At 41.8% G+C, this 23,752-nt stretch overlaps 1 protein-coding gene across 5 annotated transcripts in view; it reads right to left on the minus strand.

Annotated features, from left to right (window-relative positions):
• The window catches only part of OSBPL6 (oxysterol binding protein like 6), a 176,137-nt gene that overhangs the window by 16,728 nt on the left and 135,657 nt on the right, over positions 1-23,752 (minus strand). For 2 of the 5 annotated variants that reach the window (XM_075608978.1, XM_075608975.1), the window contains 10 exons: positions 20,963-21,055; positions 17,502-17,667; positions 15,145-15,275; positions 12,212-12,319; positions 9,037-9,177; positions 6,704-6,791; positions 3,151-3,404; positions 2,446-2,583; positions 1,576-1,639; positions 648-726 (listed from right to left, as the gene is read on the minus strand). In XM_075608978.1, coding sequence (XP_075465093.1) covers positions 648-726; positions 1,576-1,639; positions 2,446-2,583; positions 3,151-3,404; positions 6,704-6,791; positions 9,037-9,177; positions 12,212-12,319; positions 15,145-15,275; positions 17,502-17,667; positions 20,963-21,055 — 1,262 coding nt within the window. The remainder of the gene's footprint in view (positions 1-647; positions 727-1,575; positions 1,640-2,445; positions 2,584-3,150; positions 3,405-6,703; positions 6,792-9,036; positions 9,178-12,211; positions 12,320-15,144; positions 15,276-17,501; positions 17,668-20,962; positions 21,056-23,752) is intronic. The other 3 variants (XM_075608979.1, XM_075608976.1, XM_075608980.1) reach the window with 3 other exon arrangements.

Here is a 23,752-nt window from a genome sequence, read left to right on the forward strand (position 1 = left end):
TTTTTCACACAGCAATCCACATGCAGACTAGACAGTGAGGAATTCACTGGGTACATGCAGCAATACAATATGTTTCTGCTATTAGCTATCCATGGTTTTGATTCTAAAGGTGTAATCCTACTAAGTAAAACAAACTCAATTAAGTTATTCAAAATGCCTTTACTGTTCTGTTTGCGTTTCCCACCCTAACATATTCTTAATACCTTAGAGGTGTCAACTTTTCTAAGACCTGCATCATAACGTAACCCGGGTGTAGCATTCTTTCTCCAGATAGATATGAGCCCCTAACAAGTAAATAAAAATGATTGAAAATGTATAATAATTTTTTTGTCCTACCCTTAATTCATTCATTCTGACTTCTCATTTCCCCCGTATTTGTATATACTGTTGAGTAAGATCCTTACCAACTGTTGATTGTTGTATTTCTATGAACAATAATACTGTTTATGCTTTCACTGTTATTAATTATACGTGGTTGCTTATATTAACAAGAAAATTAAAATACAATGTATTCATTTTAAAATACCTTGTAATAAAAAATGGTAGACTAGGTGTCACGTGGTTGTGTTTTTATTTTATTGAACCTTTAATAGAGGTTTCTATCCATGTACCCAGAGTCAAACTTAATTTGACAAAATAAAACTTACTTTGGAAGTTTAACATTCACTGTTCCAAAAGGCAATATTTCCATTGATTTCCCCCAAAACTTATTTTTCCATCTGATATCTGAAAGTTAAAATTTACTATTAATAATCTGGCATACCTCAAAAAGAATGAACACATATGAAATGATTCAAAATGGAAAAGTATATTTGCTCAAGTTTTAAACACACAAACACAATTAGAGGCAAATAATTCAGCATACAGTATATAGAAAAGCATAGTATTCAATGTTACATTTAATTGTAGTGATGGTAGATTACTAATCTGACCACGTGTCTCCAGATTAAAGACAGTTTAGTGATGGTTTAAAATTGGGTTGAAAAACATCCACCCACAACATCCTGCCATAGATCTTCCCTTCTTCCTTTTATTTATCTGAACCTGGAGACTTCTGTGATAGAATTGAATCCCGGATTAAAAGAAAAGGTAAATATTGAAGAAAACTGCATTTGCCCTTTACAAAGATGGCTACCAGGCTGCTTCCTGACAGTGAGCCAATCACAGTAAGGGCACCTTTACCGATTGGCTCAAAGCTCCTTGTCAGCATCCACTTTTCTTGCATCTCATGTTGATTTAAGTTTGGGGAATAAGAGCTTCCAAACCAGGGGGTTTCGCAATTGTAGGGCCTATCTCGTCTGACTCAGAGACAATCTAGTTCAAATAATGTGATAAAGAAATGTTTTCAAATTTGAGGTCTGTGAAATGGTGCCTTAAAGTCTCTTAAACCAATGTAAAAACCAGCAGTGGGTAAAATCATTCCTCTTACTGGTGTCAGGCAGAAACCCTATACCGTTCCACTGATAACTTTCATACTAAAGCTACTCTGGTGTTTATAATATTTGTTGTGCTCTCCTTGTATTGCCGTCTTACTTCCTCTAACATACTGATTATAAAACAAGTTTTAATAAATACCTTGCCAGAAGACAAAATTCTTTGACTCACAGTGACAGGCAGAAATTGGTGGGTGATGGCTAACCTGAAAATGAACACATTGAGATTATTACCTGTTATGGCAATACTAACAAATATCAGGAGAATATCATGGGTCAAACTACAACACAAGAAACGTTTAGGGAGGCAGCACCAATTATTTTTTTACAATGGGGACCACCCAGAAGAACCAGTAGGTGGATTTCCTGATTCATAACAAAATCAAAATGGCTGACGAGCCAATCCGTGAGGGGAATGGAACTATAATGCAAGGCCTAGCCCTCACTGGCTGCTGCAGGAGTCACGCAGTTTTACCCTTTTATTTTCTGGTGCATATCTATTGAGCTGTTTTGGGGGTTTGGGAATATAGAAGCAGTGATCTGGATCACCGATCTAAGAGGGACCAAGAAGGTGTTATATACATTTTTATGGTGCCAAGATTGTTATTTATCAAAAAAATGTGATAGTCCCAATCAGGGCACTATCGCACGCAAGCTCTTAAGCTAAGACCATACAGCCTTCGTCCGCGCAGAGGCGTGCGAAGGTTGTGACGTCACCCGCGTGAAGCGGGTGCATTTGCGGGCCATGGTAGACGCCCCCTCCTGCTGCCACCCGCACAATCTATGGGCACAATCAATGCCTTTAGGCAATGTGATCGCACCCCGCCCAGACGCCTCCGTGCGGTCAGCGGTAGTATGGACCTGGCCTTATTGACTTCAATGGGACTTTCTGAGATATAATGTCCCGATTGGCAGTATTCCAGTTTACCCTTCAAAAGTCAATTGAATAGCCCCAAAATTAACTTCTTATTCAAATTAATTGTAACAGTTCAAGTGCATTTAAAGACCTCACCTGCTCTGAGAAAAATCGAAATCCTTTATCCTCTCTTATACATTCGTAAGTCTCACCAAGCACCGGGTTGAATGGCTTGCTGCCTGCTCGGTAGTATGTGGCGGCGTATCCTGAGACTGCAAAAGCAGCAATAAGGGCCTGTAAGAAACAGTACATAATATAAGTATAACCCTGACCGATGTTCAGGTATCGCTTAAAGCCCAAGGATGCCACCAGCCACAATAATGATAACATGCAAAAGCAGCATATTTAACTTATATTATTATCTTCTGCTACAAATAGCACTATAACTAATGAAAGTACTATTAGTGTAACTGTGTTCACATAAGTTAAGATTATGGCAGATATTTATTAAACTGTGCTAATTCGTAATGCTACTTACAGACAGTTCACTTGTTAATATGATGTCTTATGCCTCCACTGCCTCGAGCCTTATATGTGAGCTGTGTTGTGAAATTAAATTAATACCAATTAAGACAAATTCTAATCACTTGGTAGGTTACTAATGAAGACATTTGTAAAACTACATTTGACTTGGATTAAGTTAGTGGGTCTGCATCGTTAATCCCCTACGCATTGCAGAGGTCGCAGCCTACCAAGGGTAAATGCACCATTCAGTATGATATTCTCTGATGCCTAAAAAGCTAATTTATATCCCAGAGCATCTGTAGAAAACAAGCATATGTACAAGGGGTATTACTATACCATACGTTCGTGAGGATCGTCCATCTCAGCAGCCTTGTCTAACAGCTCACTGTACTCCAATTCTTCGCAGAGGTGTTGTAAAGTATTGAGTGGCTCATTTAGTTCGACTGGCATAGAGACCTTCGACAGGTCTTTGCCAATATTATTCTTCAAGATATTCCAGAGGTTGATATTGCTGGAATCGGGAGATGGAGCTGGGAGGCAAGTTCGTCTTCCAGTCCTAAATGCACCTCCCAATAGTTCGCCATTGAGAACTGGATAAAAGGGCAGATAACATTAATTAATTTAAGTATCGTAGTTTGATTTTCTTAACTTTAAGCAAGCTGTGTATAGGAGTTGTGATCAAAGCAATGCTATATATAATGTTAGTGTAGTAAGGCACTCCTAAAAGGTCAAACCCAAAGTGGCATGGATTAATAGTATAGTATGGAGTAAAAGTTGAAGTTTAGCATACCTGGAGTTTAGTGTACATGTGAATTTATTATGTATTAAAATAAATATATATATGTAGAGGTATCAGTACCGTGTTAGTCGAGCTTTAATAATCAAAAATGAATAGACGATACCATTCTGTGGCTAACAAAATGCTTTTATTTGTGTGAGCTTTTGAGATACACTGATCTCTTCTTCTGGCGATGTTACAATGAATAAAGCAAGCAAGGGTTTTACTCAAAAACAGTGCATCTTGGAATGTGACTAGAGCTCATCCCTCCCCCTATGTAGTGTGTGATGTATGACTAGAGGTGTTAAATAGTCCCTGAATGTGAGGGGGGGGGTGTGTGTGTGTGTGTGTGTGTGTGTGTGTGTGTATGTAAATATGTAAATATAAATAAATAAAGAGCCCACAGTGTATACGGTGCTTTACAAAAGGTGTGTGGTGTGGGAGTGTATATCAATGGTGTGGGTAAGTGTGGAAATGTGAGGGGGTACACACACACACACACTTTTCTTTCCTACTCTTCCTTTCAGTGCCTGAGGCATAAACATAGCAGGAACTTAAAGCAGAAATCTCTCCTAAACTTTTTTCCCACTTACCTAAACTTTCCCAGCTGTACAACGTCTGCTATCTTACTACCAACGAACTCAGGGAAAGGCTGGGGAGGGGGAAGGGAAGGAATATACCCTCGCAACTGCTGGAAAAGTAAAGTCTGTGGTGCTACAATCAGGGGTGGATATGGACTAGTACTAGTAGAGAAACAGAACCCCAGCGGAGAGCACTCAACAGTGCACAATATACAATGGAAGAGGTAGTGTGGGATGTAATATGTATAGTGAGTTTATTAAAAAACCATTTATTAGAGTCTTAACTCAATTAAAATAAATAGGTGCTAGTAGGCCAAAAAAGCGCAGCGAAAGTAAAAAACACCAGACCTCAAGTGTAAAGTGTTGGCTGTTACCCTTGATGATATGTGCAGGGTAAAGTCAGATGTTGTAAACAGCCACAGGTATCTGTGTATATAGTAAGTAAATCACAGATACAGCCACCTGTGTCAATCAAGTGTCTAGCTTATAGGTAGTGGTGACTGGTGTTATGTGTACCAGATCGTTATATATTCAGGTAAGTAAACCAGGTAAGTACACACCACAGTAGACTTATACAGGGACAGTCATCAATTACCAATGTTAGAGGCAATCCATAAAAGCAGGTCACTGCTAGGGTCCCTGGATGGTGCTACTATATCAAGGCACCATATCTGTGTTAGATCACACACACTCACTGAAAGCTCCCCCAGCGCAAGTCTCCTGGGGGGGGGGGGGTGTCTATTGTAAGCAGACAAACAGATGGCTGTAGAACCAGTGGGTAGAAAAAATGTAGATCACAAGTAGTGTCTACTAACACTTAGATGCAGATAAAAACAGCATGAGGTACTGGTAGCATAAAACGACAGGAACCGTGGCTAAACTGTGTCAACATACACGCATCTGCTAATGCCTGGTGTGTCAGAAATCAGCACGGTTTCTGCCTTCACGAGCTAGTATCGAGCTAATGCTCATATATAACTCTCTGTGAGGGAGTTATTCTGGGTCAGGACGCGCTCCGATCACGTGCGTTGGTCCCGCCCCCTTGACGTGATTTACTGGACAGAGAGTCCAAATGCAGGACAGTCCGGTTCAATGCTGGACACCTGGCAACCCTTTTCTTAAATCAATATAAACCAATAGACTGGAGGGGGGGGGGGGTGTCTATTGAACGGAGAAAATAACAGTCTCATCTTTACATGCATGTTCTGTTACACTACATTGCCATGAATTTAAGATACAAAAAATATACCAATATAGATGAAAGCATTTACATTACAAAGTGAACAAATAATTATGTTAAAGGAGTAATCCAAGCCGTTTTTTCATTTTTAAAAAAAAATAGATTGAAGCAGGGGGTCCCTGGAGCTGAACCCCATTCATTTCAGCCTCCGGGGGCACCCTGCTGCCGGAGATACTTACCTCCGAAGCGGGTGCTGGTATCTCTCTGCAGTTTAAAGCCCCCAGTCACATGGGCCAATAGGAAGCCGCACTCAGTGACGTCTCAGCTTCCTATTGGCCCGCAGGGCCCAGGAGCTTTGAAAATCAGCCATAATGTGAACCCTGGAGTGGCCACCAGCTCCCACTGCGGAGGTATCTACGGCAGCAAGGGGGCCGCCGGAAGCTGAAATTAATGGGGTTCAGCTCCGAAGAACCCCAGCTTCAATCCTGTATACAGATAATTAACAAAACTGAACAAAAAAAATGGCATGGATTGCCTCTTCAACACTGCAACACTTTAAACAATGTGTAGTCACAGAGTTCCAACATTTTAAATGGATTCTTGGTGAGATCAACAATTATATTCCCTTTTGAGACCATAGCGTACTACAGATTTCAATATAGGAGCTAAAAAATGATGCCACCATTAATATACCTACAATTAAAGCTGCAATCAGCCCATGACAATATTCTTTCATTATAGTAACATTTTCATATATTTCTATGAAAAATTCAATATGGCCATGACTTGGGTACTTCTAGTCCGGTAGAATACATATACTTTTGCGTTCCAACAAAAGCCGAATGGCGGATTATCCTATGTTTTGGGAATTATCTTTTCAGCCATGTTTTTATCGCCCATATGCAAGAAAAGGGGTCCAGTGGCTTTAGAAAGAAAAAAAGCATTGTGTAAAACCCGTACAATTCAGGCACTCAGACTCTACTTTACTAGTATTAGAACAGTTTTTATTTATATGCAAACATGAATAGTTGCTTTGGCTTCCAAAATGAATAAGATATTATTTTTAAAGGGAGCATTTGATTGTTCCTCACTCTTAGCTATTTGACAAAGCAATAACTGTGGGGGGTGGGGGGGGTGACATTTTGTGTATGGATTCCAAAAAATCTCTCCAAAGCATCTGGGTACATGGAAGATCCCATTAAACGTATCACAGCCATCAGTTTATTGCGGCCTGTGGTGAGACAGCATCTTGCGTTGGTGCATGTTTGATGGATGGATACCATCATACCACCCATATGGAAGTGGCCTCTGTTTATCTCAATGTAAACAATAATAACGTGTATACGCTACTTTGACGGGATACATTGTCTGCGACGCTGGTGTTGTCTTCTGAGATATTATCACTGACATCACTGATGTACGATTCATCGTCTGACGCCTAAACACAAGGAGATAAGAGTGAGGTTGCAAAAAAGTAGTTGAGACCATGGTACCCATAAATCCGAGAATGAGAAGGATCTCCTCATGAAACTGCTAATCTTTCCCTATTCCACTCATTTTGTTAGCAGATTTTTTATAAAGATTACTTTTATATCAGAACCGATGAACATTTTTTAATTGACAGTTTCCGAGAGATGCCGGCAACGGGGGATAGAACAGCATCACTGCCATAAACCGGGCCGGCGTTCTGGGAAAGCATAGGACTGCTTCAATAGCCGTACGTGTTCTAAAGAGGCCAAAAGTAATATTAGTCTGTTGGCTAAAGCCATTTTCTTTTATAACGTTTGGTGATTCCTTGGGAAGTATATTTGAAAAGGCAAGTTTAGTTTTTAATAAAGTAGACCATCTAGGTTCAGGATGTTCTTCTTTATTTGGATATGTGGGAGAAGAGAGGAGTTTTTCAAATAAAAAACCACTTGTAGAAATTCCATGAAAAATATGCACTATGCCAGATTTCAAAGAGAGCTTATACAGTGCTTGTTAAACAATGGAGGGGCTGGGATGGGTGGGGGGAATTTTTTCTGCCCGTAGGCATATATTTTTGTTTTGCGACTGATATTTATTGGGTGAGTGTTAGGCTTCGTCCATGGTTCTTGCTGGCGTGCGGAGGCGCGCTGAGGCTGAGGGAAAGTGGGTGCTTTCCCTGGCCTTAGACAGCGCGCCATCCGTGGGCGTGTCGGGGGCATGTCGGCGGGCGGGCCAGTGACGTCACAGAGCTGGTTCGCCCTCATTGGGCGAACTGCTCACGTGACCGGCCCTGCGCTCCGGCAAGCGGGAACATTTAAAATTTTCCTAAGACCTACGCTTCCGCAAGCATGCGGAAAAGTAGGCGAGCCCCTACTAAAGCCGCTCTCATTGCGGCTGTAGGGGCTCAGTGCCGCGGCCTTAGGCTGCACTTATAGTGCCGGGGACAGCGACGTCGCGTCAAAACAAATTTATTGACGCCGTTGCATGCGCTTATAGAAGGCGCGATGCGACGGCTTGGTTGGGATTGCTGGAAGTCACTTCAATTTGATTTTTCCTGCAACCGCAGCGTGACGTCAGCGTCACTATAAGCGCGGCCTAAGGCCGCAGATTATAGTGGCAGCGATGGCATATGCGCGGCGCAAACAGACCCCTTCTGTATGAGGTCGTCCATAGAGCGCGCGACCCCACGAGCGATGAAGCTCGACCGCGTGTGCGATTCGAGAAGAAAAACAATTTTGTGTTTGTCGCGCCACAGCCAGGTCACATGCTAGGTTCAGCCAATGAGGGCGAATCGCTCATGTGACATCACAGCCACGCCTCCCCGGACCTCAGTGCAGGTTTCGCACGAGCGACAGGAGTGTGACGTCATGCGTTTCATCGCACGCGGCCACTATAATTGTGGCCAAAGGAAGTGTTGCAGGAGATATTGGAACACGAGATCATGCACTGAACCAGGAGGGCGGCAGGCTCAGGGGAAATGTAAGGAAGCACTTTGCGGAGAGGAGGTGGATTTGTCGAATAGTCTCCCAGCAAAGGTGGTAGCGGCTAATACAGTATGGGGATTAAAAAATGCTTGGGGTAGAGATAAGGCTTAAATATGAAAGAAAGTCGAGAATCAAGTAGGGTCTGAAGTTTCCTATTTTTCCACATAATCAAATGCAGGGGACCCTGGGGCTGAACCATGCTCTTTTTCTCTCTAGGTATCCCTGGTTCCTGAGAGATTTACCTTTTGATGTTCCAGTGTTTCTGCTCCCTTTTGTCAGACCAATATGATTGTCATCAAAGCGTTACTCCCACGGGCCAATAGGCATGCACAATTTCACCAGAGCGCATTGCAACTTCCTACTGGATGACCCCAGCAGCCATCTTTAATTTTACCAGCACATAAAAAGTTAAATATCTCGGGATCCAGGGGATACCTAGAGCTAGGAATAGCCCCATGCAGCTCCACCGGTTCCAATTGTGTAAAAAAAACTGCAATTGAAATGCAGCTGGAGATGGCAACAATATATTTAATATTCTTGTATAGCTATATAGCGGCAACCAGCAGTGTTGTTTGTTGAAAAAATATACAAAGAAAGGTAAAGCACAGGGAACCTAAAATATACTGCTGGAATGGGCATTGATGTATATACAAAGAAAAAGAAAATGGAAAGCCTGCATTTAAATGTATAAGGCAGGAGATGTACTGAGACTGCAAATGTCAATGTGCCCACCTCATTCTCTGAAGAGCTGGCTGAGAGGAGTACTTCTTGTGCATCGAAGAATTCAGACACTGATTCAGACATAGACAACCTGCCCTCATTAGGCACCTGCTGGGGGGACAAGGGCAGATTGACGTGGATTTGCTCACGAGGCTACAACAAACACAACAGAAAAAGAAATACGAGGTCATATTTACATGGCTAATAAAATAGACACCACACATTTGAGACTATAATTTGCATCCAACATGACTAGTTTGCACCTGTATATGCTGTCTTGGTTACCAGGGTGGTTTTTAGGTCCTTATAGCTTTAGCTTATAGGGACCATGCTAAAATAGATCATAAGTAAAAGAGTGACACACTGTGCTCATTTGCAGGTCATTACCCAGAATCCCTGGCTACAATGGAAGCACTGTTTGCTAAGATAGGGGTGCGCAAACTGGGGGGTCGGGGGAAGGGAAGGGGGGCGAGCGGCACTTACAGAGGCCCCGTGCTATTTCCCTTAACATTTTAATTAATGCCGGGGGAGCACGCGAGACCTCTGTATATCCCTTACCGTGTTTCCGGCGGCTTTTGGTGACCGTAGAGTCAAATAACGCCACAGGGTCAAATGGCAACTCAACATCACATAACACCGTGACGTCAGATGACGCCGGGGAAAAGGTAAGAGGGGAGAGCAGACAGGGGGGCGCAAACAAAAAAAGTGTGTGCACCCCTGTGCTAAGCGACAATGGGGAAAGACGGAGTTGCAGATCTGTTTGAGACATGCAAATGCACCAAAAGTGGTATTTGTATTTACTTTAGGGTGATTTCTGTGATATGCGAGTGTGAATGGGAAGTTGAGATATAGGTTGCACCCACTGTTGCCGTTACTTACAGTATGTCTGATAAAAAATACATTTGTCCTACAGTACTCGTACTCACTGCCGGAACATACTGTAGGGTTAAGTAATCACTGAATAAGGTGCTTCGTAAACAGAATCTGTGCTGCTTGTTCCAAGACAAGTTGTTTAATGATGGGAAAGTCATCACAGTCCCTACTGGAAAATTGTGTTCCACTACCTGATCCATCCTGTAAATCATATAAATGTCATCACTACTGGGACTTCTAACTCAATCTCAAACACGGAGATGTTGCCCACTCCAGTGAAGCTTCTATGATAAATATGTATGCCCGGTCTCTGGCAAAGATGTATGCTTTTGTTCGAAGGGAGATAGTGTAACCCAGGGGTGGCAAACTCCAGTCCTCAGGGGCCACCAACAGGTCAGGTTTTCAGGATATCCCTGCTTCAGTACAGGTGGCTCAATCAGTGGCTCGGTCGAAGACTGAAAACCTGACCTGTTGGTGGCCCTTGAGGACTGGAGTTGGCCACCCCTGGCGTTACCTATAAGGTCTTGTTTAGCACTGTCTACGATTATCCAATTTGTGACTGGCACACTGTGCTCCTGTAACATAGATCTCAATAAGAAAAGAAGGCAATATATTTTTATTTGTGAGCCCGGGGGTCTCAATTTGCAGCAAAAGGAAAAACAAACAAAAAAGGAAAGAAAGGCTGATGATCAATTCAATCCCCGTACTAATAGACCAAGGTGATTAATTATTAATAGTGATAACCAAGGAAAGGAAAAACACCCTGAGAAATAATATTAATTAAAAACAAATACAAATTCCTTTGTTTAAAGCACCCTGTAAAATAGTCTGCGTATCATCCATATTACCCATCTGGAGGAGGATTTAAAAATAGTGGTGCTGTTTTGGCAAAAAGTGCATGTGGGTTACACGTTGAAGTCCATATTTATTTTGTAAAGCCAAGTCTTATGGCCCACAGGATCTTATGGTGCTACAGGATCTAGACGCTGATAATTACTATATGGTCCTTTAAATTAATGATACTTAACTTCCTCTTCCTCTGCGGGATAGAGAAAGAGTAATGCAGACAAACAAAAACAAAAAAGCACAATATTCACACAGGGGATTTAAAGATATAATAACTGCAATGGTTACAAAAACAGAAGTGGAATATAGATATAAAAATGACCCCCTGGTTAACCAGACTTACGGAGGTAAAAGTGAAGTCCCACTTAACAAAACCTATTGGAGTGATAAAGTGAAAATGTTTACCAATATTACACATTCTCTGCCATTATAAGCTCTTATGTCTAAGTGGACCATATGCTTAACATCTTTTGTAAACTGAAGCCTATTTCAGCCTTGTTTGCAGCTAAGGAAGTGATGATGAAAGCAGTTTGCACAGAATTCCCATTAGCTGCCCTATTTTAAGAGAAAAAGGAATGATTCGATATCTATGTTTTATTTAGTACTAGCTGATTTCATCATTAAATACTTCACTGTCACTGAAACGGAAAAGTAAAGCCAAAATAAATAAAACGGGGGTAATAAATCTAACTGCGTCAAAATAGCATTAAGTAAAATGTAAACAAACGCTACCACGAAGTCTGTACTAAATAGAACTTATCACATGAAGGTTAAACACACTGCCAGGGCAAAGAACAAGCTCAGATTCAAAAAGTACAGTGTGCACGCCAATGTCTTGTACAAATTAAACACTATTCAAGGCCACGGATCTTTTGTGTACAACTCAGTAATCCGTAAGTGTAAATATATTTGAGACCTATTTTAATCTGGACCTGCATATATGGTCACATATACAGAATATGTTTCCCATTGGCGTATATGCCTAAAGTAAATTTAATGAGCGTGATTAGAAGTTGACTTTTAGCCTTTGGCTTTTCAATACTACAATGTCTAATTGTGTTAGGTTCTACTCAGCTATTTTCTGGGACTCGATGAACACAATACTCCACATTTTGCTTGTAAAAGTCAGACTTTCTTTTTTCTATCTAAAAGTGGGCTAAAATTCGGACCTGAAATCACTGCCAGGCATTGGAACCCCTCTCTCAAGTTTGTTAGCTTGAAAAAATGCGATTCATTTATTAACAATATTACATATGAAATATTGCTTTGTTTTTCAACCTTCCCCTACCTAAGGGAACATTAACCAGAGCAGACAAGGTGTAATCAACGAATAATGAATAATCAATCACAAATGTATGGGCGTATCTTATGTGTTGGCGGTTGTTTATTCCCAAAATAAAACGGTGCTAGTGTTTCCATGCAAGAGAAACGTTACGAACACATGCAGCATATGTATCCAGGGTGGTACCTCATCAGGACTTGCGATGATGTTGACACTAACGACTTTTTCCGAAATAACAGACTCTGTATGTATTCTCGTCAGTCGAGTTCTCAGTTCGGAATTGTTGTTCAGTGCCTAAATAATAAATAAAAACAACAGACTCGACTATTATAAACTTACTCTTACACTGTGCACTTGTCTGTGATGTCAAATACCAAGAACACATCATTTACTACACACGCTGCTCAAGACAGAAAACATTGACCAGCTATAGAAGAGAGGAGGAGTCACTAAGCGCCATTATGGGGTATTGCACCATGATTTTTTTTTACGTCGATGGCATGTAACACCGGATTGAGGTGGAAAACCCCGCGTCAGCGCTTAGAGAACGCCGGCCATGGAATCATTTTTTTTTTTAATATGGAAGAGGGAAGGGATGAAGGGAGAAGTTTCATTTTGAATGCCTGGGGTTAAAATATGATGGTCTATGGCAGTACTGAGCACTCCTTATTTTTTTTTACATTTAAAAAAAGGTTGGCTGTACTTGATTTATTTGTAAAATTAGTTTCAGTTTCCTTATCTTTCAACTTTGATTAATGTGATAGAGATTAATTATACAGACTGGGTACATTATTTATGGCAATTTAAGAAAAACTATGCTAGGGAAAATCTTAAATTTAATCTTACTATTACTAATAGTGCATCAAGTAATCACTCTCCCCAATCCTCCAGTTGCTCCATATAAACACTCCCCATGAAGACTGGTGACACAAACATCTTTCATACATTAACATTACGAGACTTGTACGCTAAAATCACTCTTTCAACATTATTTCAGCCAAATGGTAAGTCATGGATCTTGATACATAACCTAATAAATCAAAGACAAAATAACAAAATGGTGAATTAACTGAATAATAATGTACTATTGAAAAGAACAGATATAGAGCCGTCCGACTGCGTCCGGTGCTGGGGGACACCTTACAGACAAGTAATCGGCCCACAAGTCATCTCCCATTAGACACCAACTGGCGCTGGAAGACAAGGTGTCGTATGACAGAAGACTGCTTAGTAAGTATGGGCCATATTGTAATTGAGTGTTTATAGCTATATATAGTTGCTTTGAACTTCATGCTCATAGTATCATAGCACTGTAGCCTGAATAATAATTCATACAGTACATACATTCAAAAAGATCATTATGTATATATGTATATCTTTGCTTATATAGCACCATCTATGTACATAGCGCTTCACAGCAGCAATAATAATAATGCAGAGGTAGTTATTAGCCATATATATTAGTGGCATATGCTCGACTGCAACGCTTTTAACGAAAGCTGCTAAATATACAAAACAAACCTCCATCACACAGCCAATAACTTTACATACATTAACATTTAAAGTTAGTAAGTGGTGCAAGCAGTTTTTCTCGCGCTATTGCCACTTAAATGGCAGTTATCTGGAGCAAAAGTGCTTATGTCGATGAATAAATCTTGCTGTACGAGTCTTGTTGCATTAATGCTGAGGTTAAAAAAAAAGACACGTGTACTAACATCAATCATCCGCTTAATGTTTAGCGCAATGGGATAGTTGTATTTTTACTGATTTAATAGAAGCTAAAAAAATAAATGTAAAAAAATCTCAGGCAAACACTGGCTTTGTTTGTCAACCTACTAAGTCGTTCTTTGCCGAACACTTGCAGTGACATTCAATTAATTCAGATAAGAGGTGTCGTAGCTTCATCCTGCGTTAGCTGCCATAGACATGTACGGGGGGGGTGATACCCCATATTGGAGTTGAATGAAATCCTTCGGCACAGGTTGCTCAATCAGCCACAGTTGAAGACGAAGACTGAGCCACCTGTGCTGAAGCAGGGATATCCTGAAGACTCCAAAGGGGCCGGGTCGGAAAGCATTTACCGTAGGAGCAGAAGGGTAATTGGCTTATTGCAATTTCATTTTAGATACCTAAAAAGTATTATATTTCAACATTTTCCCAGCATTTATAACCTCTGTACCGTATATATTTACATTACCACCAGTGGCGGATTTCAAAATCCGCCGCCCCTAGGCACTTGCCTGTGTCGGCCGCCTCCTTTCTGCCGCCCTTCTGCTCCTTTGGCATCCCAGCGTCAAATGACGCAGCGGACATCACAAACGTGACGTCGCATGGCGGTGCATTGCCATGGAAATGCGACGTCATTTGACACCGCGACGTTACATTGCCATGGCAATGAGACGCCGCGCGACGCCACGTTGGTGATGTCGTGCAGCGTCATTTGACGCTGGGACGCCAAAGGAGCAGGAGGGCGGCAGAAAGGAGGCGGACGACACATGTAAGTGTCTTTCCATTAGGTCTGATAGGCCAGAGAGCGCGGTGAATGCATATGGGACCGCCCCCAAATTTTGCCGCCCTAGGCCCGGGCCTAACAGGCCTAATGGAAAATCTGATACTGATTACCTTAAATTACAAGTGCGTTTCAGTGTGAAAAACTGCACGTAGCTGCCTTATTACATTAGATGGGGCAGAGAGTCCAAAGGCCCCATCCTTTGCGGGCCATAATTTGACCCACGGGCCGCCAGTTGAAGTGCCCTGACGTACAGTATGTGTGTATTCCCTCTGGACTTTGAAAACAAGACTTGACAAATCTGCCAATTAGACAATGTCTATGAATAGAAGTGATAAAGCTTGACAGAGTCATGATGTTCTTATAATAGCAATTACATTCCTGCACCATTCTGCCAGTCTCACGCGACCACTACTCAACTCACTGCAAATGGTCATTTATGTTTGTATTTTTAAATCCTCAAAAGGATCAGAACATTGAAATGGAAAGATAAACAGGCCTCCCTTTGCACTGAGCACATGGCTGATATTTTGGAAGGATTGTTACTAATCAGCTTTCTCTGCACGGATGTGGAAAGGTTGGGCTGTTTGAAGCCTACGTTAGAGAATACCTGAGAGAGTGACTGTCTGAGACGTGCAATCTGTGTGTTGTGGCTGGTATAATCCTGCTCGGAGACCATCTGCTTCATCTTCTCCTTCTCGATTGCGACTGTATTGTAAGCAGACTTCAAAAGAGAGTGCACTAAAAAGGACATAACAAAAGCACAGGAAGAAACGGTGGGAGTTTCACTTAACTCTTAATAAAGGACACACAAGTATTGTTACCTAAAACCAGAATAGACATTATATTTCCTGAGTTAACGTGTTATTCACTATGCTACTTACATGCAAAAATAACAGCTGTACTAAAGCTCATTCGCACAGGCTTAAATCTGCAGAAAAATCAATATCCTATATGTGGTTTTTTTGTTTTTTTTTAACCAATCAGTTCTGTACTATGAGAAAATTAAAATTTTAATGTATTATAATGTAACAAGCATTTTTTTTCTATAGCAACCATTTACAAAGCCACATCCCCTTCCTCTTCCGAAACAGGCTCTGGCACACACCTTTTTGAGCCCTGCCCTCTCTCTAGCAGTGCACCAATCCTATCTAGTGCCTGATCACATGATCTTCCCCATAGAACTAGAGCAGAATATAATAGAGCATCTTGGGTCCTCTTATGCTGCACTGACAGCCAATTAGTGAACCCCCAAGCCGAATCTTAGCCAATCGATCAGAGGAGAATGGATCGATCAGCAACTTAGCTAATTACTTATCATTGTGTGTATTATATTGATGTCAATATTGAAGGGGAAAAAATTAATAAATATATTTTAAAAAAAACGTCAGCTTGGACTGCTGCATTAATGTCACGTTATCAATGCGTTTACATGATGTTAACTTACATAACATGATGTTAATTAAGTCTTGGTGTTACTTCTGCCCAGACCGCGAAATAGGGCTTGCGCTGAAGTGGAACGAGGAGAAGGAAATAACACCGTAAATAACGCTATGTTCGTTAAATCATAGCGAACTCGAGCCTAACACCCATCCAGACACTACAAAAGCCCTATTTCAGGGTCTGGATGGGAGTAACATCAGGTTTAACTCTGACTTAACTAACGTAACATTACTTCTCTGCGTTAACCTTAATAGAGTTTAGTGAACAGTGGATCATATGATAACACCCCATTTGCCTCTCATTATCACTAATATACTTTTTAGTTAACACTATGCTCTTTACGGGAGAGAAAACATGGCTTAACATTATGTTATTGTCCTCAGTGAATATTAACATGACGTCAATTTATTGACATCATGTTAAGTGGCCCAGTGGCATTTAATGAGTCTGGGATAAAAGCACACAGGTAAAGTACCTCTTATAAATACTCAAAATAGAATTGTTTTAACGTTGCAATCCCTGTTAATCTGCACAAAAACCCACAATATTTTAAGCCCCTAAACAAGCGTAAGAATATTTGAAACTAGCATTTGCTTATTTTAGTTTCTTTAGAATGTTTACTCAACCTCTTGCCTGTTAAAGGACAGTTAACGATGGAACAAGGGAGCTTTTCCTGTACAAACTCTTGTTGAAAACAGTGACATCAGACATTGGCAACTAAATTGAACATAGGTTGAACTCGATGGTCACATGTCTTTTTTCCACCTCACCTACAATGTAACTATGTATTGCTGTACCAGGCCTGGTGAGTCAGGGGACCTGGAGAGTAGCATCCACTTGTAATGTTTGTTGGTCTTTCTACTTCTTCTATGACCCATGTGGACTTAGGGAGGATGAGAGAAGAGGGAGATACCATGTTTGCCACTCCCCCCACCGTCAATATGTCTCTTGTGATGATCCCCACCCTACTGCGTGCTCTCTCCAACTCTTTTAAAGACAGCAAAGGTGACTGATAGTATGGTAAAAAAGTGTTGTGACTTTGGGCAGCAGAAAGCCCCGCGGATGGATGGAGTCACACTGCACCATGTTTACTGAGCCGTGCTACTCCATAAGACACTTTTCGACACTACAAGACACTTGAATGGGCTGAAAAGTATCCTCCGGCCCCAGAAGGTGTCTTATGGTGTAGCACTGATGAGTAAATATCGCTCATTGTGACTGTGCTTAAAACTAAAAGGTGACAACACTGTGTGCTCAGTTGCATGTTATTTCCCAGAATCCCTTGCTGCAGAGGAAGCATTGTATGCTAAGAGATAAAGCAGGGTTGCAGACCTGTCTGAGACGTGTGAGTGTGCTCACAAGTGATATTTGTATTTGCTGTATGCTATACAGCGGAGAGTTTGAAACCTTTTTACTCATCATAACTTATTTAGTGTGTGCTTAATAGTAGTATTTTACAAGAACTTTTATTAGCATTATGGTCAGCAGGGCCTTCAATATTCTGCTCTGATTTTGTGAATTTACCTTTCTGTGCAATTAAGCAAAACTCTTCCTGCAGTTTGGTGTAATCAGTTGCAAACTCCATGGCGTCGGCTAAGTGGCTTGGAGGATTTGGAAATTCGACATCTGCATAAAGGTTAGGGTTAGAGGCGTGCAGACGAACGGGAGACATTGAAGCACTGAGAGGTACCTATTAAAATAGAGAAAAGGCAGGCATGTTTAACGTAGGTAGTTACATCTGTATATTAACATGTAATATCCAACATAGCCTGTACAGAATGGTATGAAACTGAATAGGTTGATGGCTTGCACCTTAACCCGCTTATGAACTGCTTAACCTCTTTGCTGCAGCAGTGACATCGTTAATGCAGTAAACTAAACCATTTGGGAAATCCCCATTTTAATTTCTTTACCTTTGTGATGATGTCTGGCTTGTTTGCTTCAAACCTATTATTTTTCCTGTCTCTTCTAGTAATACACAACACACATCTCTATATATTTCTTTGAGTTGTCTGAAGCTTCTGAATTATCTTAGCATTTAGGCACCAGGTTTTACCCCAATGCGTGATCACAGGTCAGACAAAACACAACACTGGTCAAAACAAGATTGCCTTGTTTCTTACAAATGTGCTCCATCCCATCTTTATTCTCCTATTGATTTCATTTGAAAGGTTCCCATCCATTAATACTGGCTGGCCAAGAAAGACAGTTCTTAACATTCTGGTTCTATTCTCTTTATTTCGATCTTTGTAGAGCATCTTTGTTGAACATCACTTTGGTCACTCTTAGGGTCATATGCAGTGGCGGATTTCCCATCAGGCCCGGGGCCTAGGGCGGCAACATTTTGGGGCGGCAAAAATGTCTGCCCCGTATACTTTTGCCGCCAGATGGGAAGTCACTTAGTTGTTGCGGCCGCCTCCTTACCTGCCGCCCTCCTTCTCCTTCAAATGATGCTGCGGACGTCACCGTGACGTCACACGGAGTCTCGTTGCCATGGCAACATGACGTAGCCGCGTCAAATTCCGTCGCATTACCATGGCAACGCAACACCGGGACGTCCGCTGCGGTTCAGAAAAAGGAGGGGGCGGCAGCCGCAAGAGCTAAGTGCCTGGGGGCGGCAGATTGTCAAATCCACCGCTGGTCATATAGAGATGCACCTTCTTACTTGCTTCATCGAGTTCTCTGATTTGTTGAACTAGGTCTTCTGATCGTGCGGCAAAAATAACAATGCCATCTGTATTAACCAATGATTTTTATGACTTTTTCTTCCCATTTCAATGTCCTGAACAATTATTTTAGTGTTGCAGTGAAAAGCTTTGGTTACATGATGTGCCCCACGCTCTTGCTAAACCCCATTGTGCTTGTATCTTCATGTAGTCTAATGGTTAATGTGACATTCTTGTATATGTTCCTTTTAATATCTGTGTACGCTTCTTCAACATTTTGACTTTTTAATGCATTTCAAATGGCGAGGGGGTAGACAGAATCAAATATCCTCAGATAGAATCTTGATATGTGCAGTTGAAATGTTTGAGACACAGGTTCTATGATGGGGAACCTGTGTGATAAACTGTGTTTGAAATCTACAATATACATATGGTTGGTTATAAATAATAGAGAATTTGTAACTGTTGTAACTCCCAATATATCTATAATGTGTTAAATGTTCAATTGCAATTTTCACATTTTGCAAAGCAATCAACAGTAAGCAAAAGCTGATGACTCAGGGCTCATTTTGAGAGGTGTTAGACAAACAAGCAAGCAACATTCTACATTCACTTTGAGCAGTAGAATAGAAAGAGCTACTCGTACGTCACAGAGGGGGTGGAGAGCCTGGGCAAACGAGAGCACTCACGGACGCTGACGCCAAGCTCCGTGAGGGCTATTTAATACGGGTTTAATTATTTTGAAAAAAATTAAAGGGGAGGAGGGGAAAGAGCAACATTTTGAAACGATAAGTCAGTATGAGAAAGGAGTGAAAAGGGGGTCCCCCCAAGAATTGACTTATCCAGACTATGCATCTAAACAAAGGTGAGCGGAGTTCACGCCACTGGGGGATCTGGTTCACTCAAATCACTTCTGGCTTCTCAGACCTCACTCTCCTGTTTACGGCCTTTATAAAGATATCGAAAAGGTGCGCTCACATATTCAATGAGAAACTGCCACGGGTGCGTGGGGGCCACAAGAAAGTGGAGCTTAGCACACAGGAAAAGACACAGATCCTTGTTTTATATCACCTTTTATAAACCTTTTTTAAGTCCACTGAAGTGCCGCTGTCTCTTTTCCTCTATACGGCCTCCAACATTGAATATATGTAGATTACTTTCTTGATATTTTATGTAGATTACTTTCTTGATATTTTGTTGCACCAGGCTACATTCACACCCCACCACTGAGTTTTAGCATTTTAAAAGTAGTCCTGGCTACACTGTATTAATGGAGACATTATTCTACCTCCACCAGGAGTGGCTCAATGAGTAAAGACACTGACTGTCAACAATGATACTATTTAACCTGGTTCAATTCCCAGTGTCAGCTCTTTGTGACCTTGGGCAGGTCACTTTATCTCCCTGTGATTGTAAACACAAATTGTAAACTGTATCTGTAAAAAAAAAAAAAATCCTATTTGCTGTCTAGCATGCATTATACTGTAATTGTGCTATATGAAATAAAGTTATTATTAACCTGTGCTGAAGCAGGAATCTCCTGACATGTCGGTGGTCCTTGAGGACTGCTGTTAGCCATCCCTGCTCTAGGCAGACCCAGTAATAAAGTGGATAGGCAGCTAAAAGTAACTCGCTCCCTCCGTTCTCCTTTTTATGTCACTACCCAGAATCCTTGTCTGCAGCCTAACCATTGTAAGACATTTGGTAATGGGGTGAATGACACAGGTTTGTGGGCCTGCGGAAGACATGTTAACACACTATTGAGCATCCTATGTTACGGTGATTTAATTGTGAAATCCTTTAGTAGTTTTCTGTTTCATAAAAATATTGATGTAAATTATTTTGCTGCAGACTTAAAAATAGCCACAATTTAGAGCGTTTCTGTTCTACAGCTTAATAATGATCACTACAGCTTTGGGATTTCTGCAAAACTCTTCAAATAGCTACATATGCCAAAGCATTAACGAACCTCTAACAAAGCAAGTTGTGTGTTGTATATAATGTTTTCTTTTATGCTGTTCACAGTAGGCTGTCAGTGCCTCAATATTTAGTTGAACAACTTAACTGAGGAAAAAGCCAAACGATTGGAGGGAATATGTTTTACCAGCAATAATGTAGCTTTCAGCCATTTTATACTCCCCAAAAAACCTGAGAAAAAAGGAAATATAGAGTTCTAGTAAATACTAGTAATATAAGTGGTGCCTTAAGTGTTAAAAACGACAACCAATACTCAGGGCTTGACTGGCCTGTTTGTCCACTGGAGTACAGCTAACAAATAGAGCTCTTGTGTGTGGGAAATATGACAGCTTGACATTGTACCTGAAGTTGTATTTTTGCATCTTTGCTGACACTTTTTGTTCTCCATCTCCTCGTGGCACGCTTGTCTTTCTTTGACATATCTACACAGTTAGCCTAAATTGCACAAACAGTTAAAAGCAACAGTATGCTGTTAAATTTCAGACATGAGACGCAAGCAAAGACAAGACATGCAGACATGGTGCGTTAGTCAACATGTAACCACTTAAGTTGGATTTAAGTGGTTAACTATTTGCACTGCTTTACATGGTTAGGTGGTGAATTTGCAAACATTTTGCTGTGCATGGAAAGAATGTTAACTTAAAAGCCCTTTTTCAAGAAAAAAAAGCATGCTGGTGTTAAGACAATCAATAATTGATAATATATGAATACAAACTTTAAGCTGAGAATTGATTCAAAATGTATTTTTAATACAGATATAGAATATGATGGCAGGTTCTTATCTGAGGTAAAACCTCATACCCTATTTAACCCATGACTTTCTTTCATGTTTTGAACAGTCTTACAGTATGTCTATCCAAAGCATTTTTTAATTTCTCTACTGTATTGGCCTCTTTCACCTCCACTGGGTGGCTGGTCTATGACTCCACCACCCTTTTGGTGAGCCTGCCATCCTCCAGCTTTAGAGCATGACCTCTTGTTAAGGCTGAGTCCATGGTGACTGCAGCCGTGCGGAGGCACGCTGAGGCGCGCTGAGGGAAAGCGGGTGCTTTCCCTGGCCTTGGTTCGCGAGCCGTCCGGGGGTGTGTCGGGGGGCGGGCCAGTGACATCATGGTGCTGGTTCGCCCTCATTGGGCGAACCGCTCACGTGACAGGCCCTGCGCTCCTGTGAGCACCAACACTAAAAAAATGTAAGTGCTACGCCTCCGCACGCCTGCAGAAGCGTGCGCGAGCCCCTGCTAAAGCCGCTCTCATTGCGGCTGCAGGGGCTCACTGACAAGCATCAGCGCGCCTCAGCACCCATGGACTCAGCCTTAAGCACTTTCTCCATGCTTCCCTCTTCTACCTTGTTGAAACCCTTGATATACTGTATTTGAAAGTTTCAATTATACCCCCATCTCTCCTCCAAGCTATAGATGTTTAGATCCTTAAATCCTTCCTGATGTATCGTGCATCATTTTAGTAGTCCTTTTTTGCATATCATCGGAAAATCATTGAGATTTGCTTATAAATTGGCATCTCAATTACAGTATAAAGAACCATCCTTGGACATTCTCTTTTTTTCACCATAACATGGACCTCATATACATCTCTCAAGCATGGTACTCTCGAACAAAGAGATATCACAGTAACTCATTAGTTAAGAGAGGTTGAGACGATGAACAGTTGGATCTCTTGGTTTGTCCACTAAGCTTTCTTGCTTTTTCAAGCAAATTGTGATATTGATTTACTGCATCTCTAATTAACATAGGGTGATGTGGAGGTCCCCCTACTAAAGATGCAACAGCTATTATTAATTAGTTTCATGAATAAGAGGTGTGCTTAGAATAAGATGGTGACCCCATGAGGGATTCCTGGAAAGCAGTCTTTACCTCCTGGAATTTTGTATACAAAGCACACTCCTCCAAAAAGAGGTAGGTCACCGTGAACCATTAAAGCACCAATACTGTATATCAGGGGTGCGCAAAGTGGGGGGTACGCCCCCGTGGGAGGGGGTGGAAGAATTTCCAGAGGGGGCGCAGCAGCTACTGAGGTCCCGCTCTGTCCCCCAAAGAGGTCCAGGGGGACAACGCAAGGCCTCTGCAGCTTCTCCTACCTGATCTTCGGTGACACATCGCCATGGTAACCAGTGTCAAATAACGCCGTAGAGTCACGTGACGTCATGTTGCCATGATGTCACATGACCCCACTATGTCATTTGACACCGGAGCCTTGCAGGAGGGGGGGCGCAAGCCGGGAGGTGAAACGGCAGGGGGGGCACAGGGTCAAAAGTTTGCGCACCCCTGCTGTATATGATGCTAGTTTTTTTTGTTGTTGCTTTGATTGATTTTTTTTGTTTTAGTAACCTAAATCAGGGGTGTGCAACCTGGGGGGGGGGGGCAGAGTTTTTTTCGGGGGCGCGGTGGTTACAGAGGCCCCGCTCTCTTCAGAGCGAGGCCTCTGTAAATTCATTTACCAGGCTTCAGTCCATGTGTCTCCATGACACCGCAACGTAATTTGACGCCCGTCGCCATGGCAACGCGATGTCATTTGACGCCACATTAAAGGTAAGGGGGGGGGCGACCCAGGGGGAGAGCAGGCTGGGGGGGGAAGGCAGCGCAGGAAGTTTGCGCACCCCTGACCTAACCACAGTAGACTTTTGGGGGACTGTGTCAGTTGCCAAGATATCAGCTGTTCTATATCCCCTGTGCAAGACAGTTTGTCAAGTGGACACAATATGGTCATCGGGCTCAGTCTCGCTCTGTCGGCCAATAGAAAGCCTCAAACTCATGAGGCGCTGATGTCGTGGCTTTCTATTTTTCTTGTAATGGCAGATAAAACCGCTGATATCAATGGAAATGGAGCGGTCAAAGGTACAATGATTCTACTCCAGGGACCCCCAGTTCAGCCACTCAGTAAATACACCTATTTACGGGGTATGGTTATTTTAATCTATCGACTAAACCCATTAAATCGGTGTTTTCTAAACTACTCCTCGTTACCCGCAGCCTCACCAGGTTTCTGAGACAACCACCTAACATTCTATTAACATGCAAAAAAAAAAAGTACATTCACCTGGATGCAAGTGCATTGGTTATTCCCAAAACCTGGTGTGGCCCTGTGTCACGAGGAACGGTTTGGAAAACATTGTTG

This window comes from Ascaphus truei, chromosome 7 (genome assembly GCF_040206685.1).
Source record: "Ascaphus truei isolate aAscTru1 chromosome 7, aAscTru1.hap1, whole genome shotgun sequence".
Lineage (NCBI taxonomy): Eukaryota > Metazoa > Chordata > Amphibia > Anura > Ascaphidae > Ascaphus > Ascaphus truei.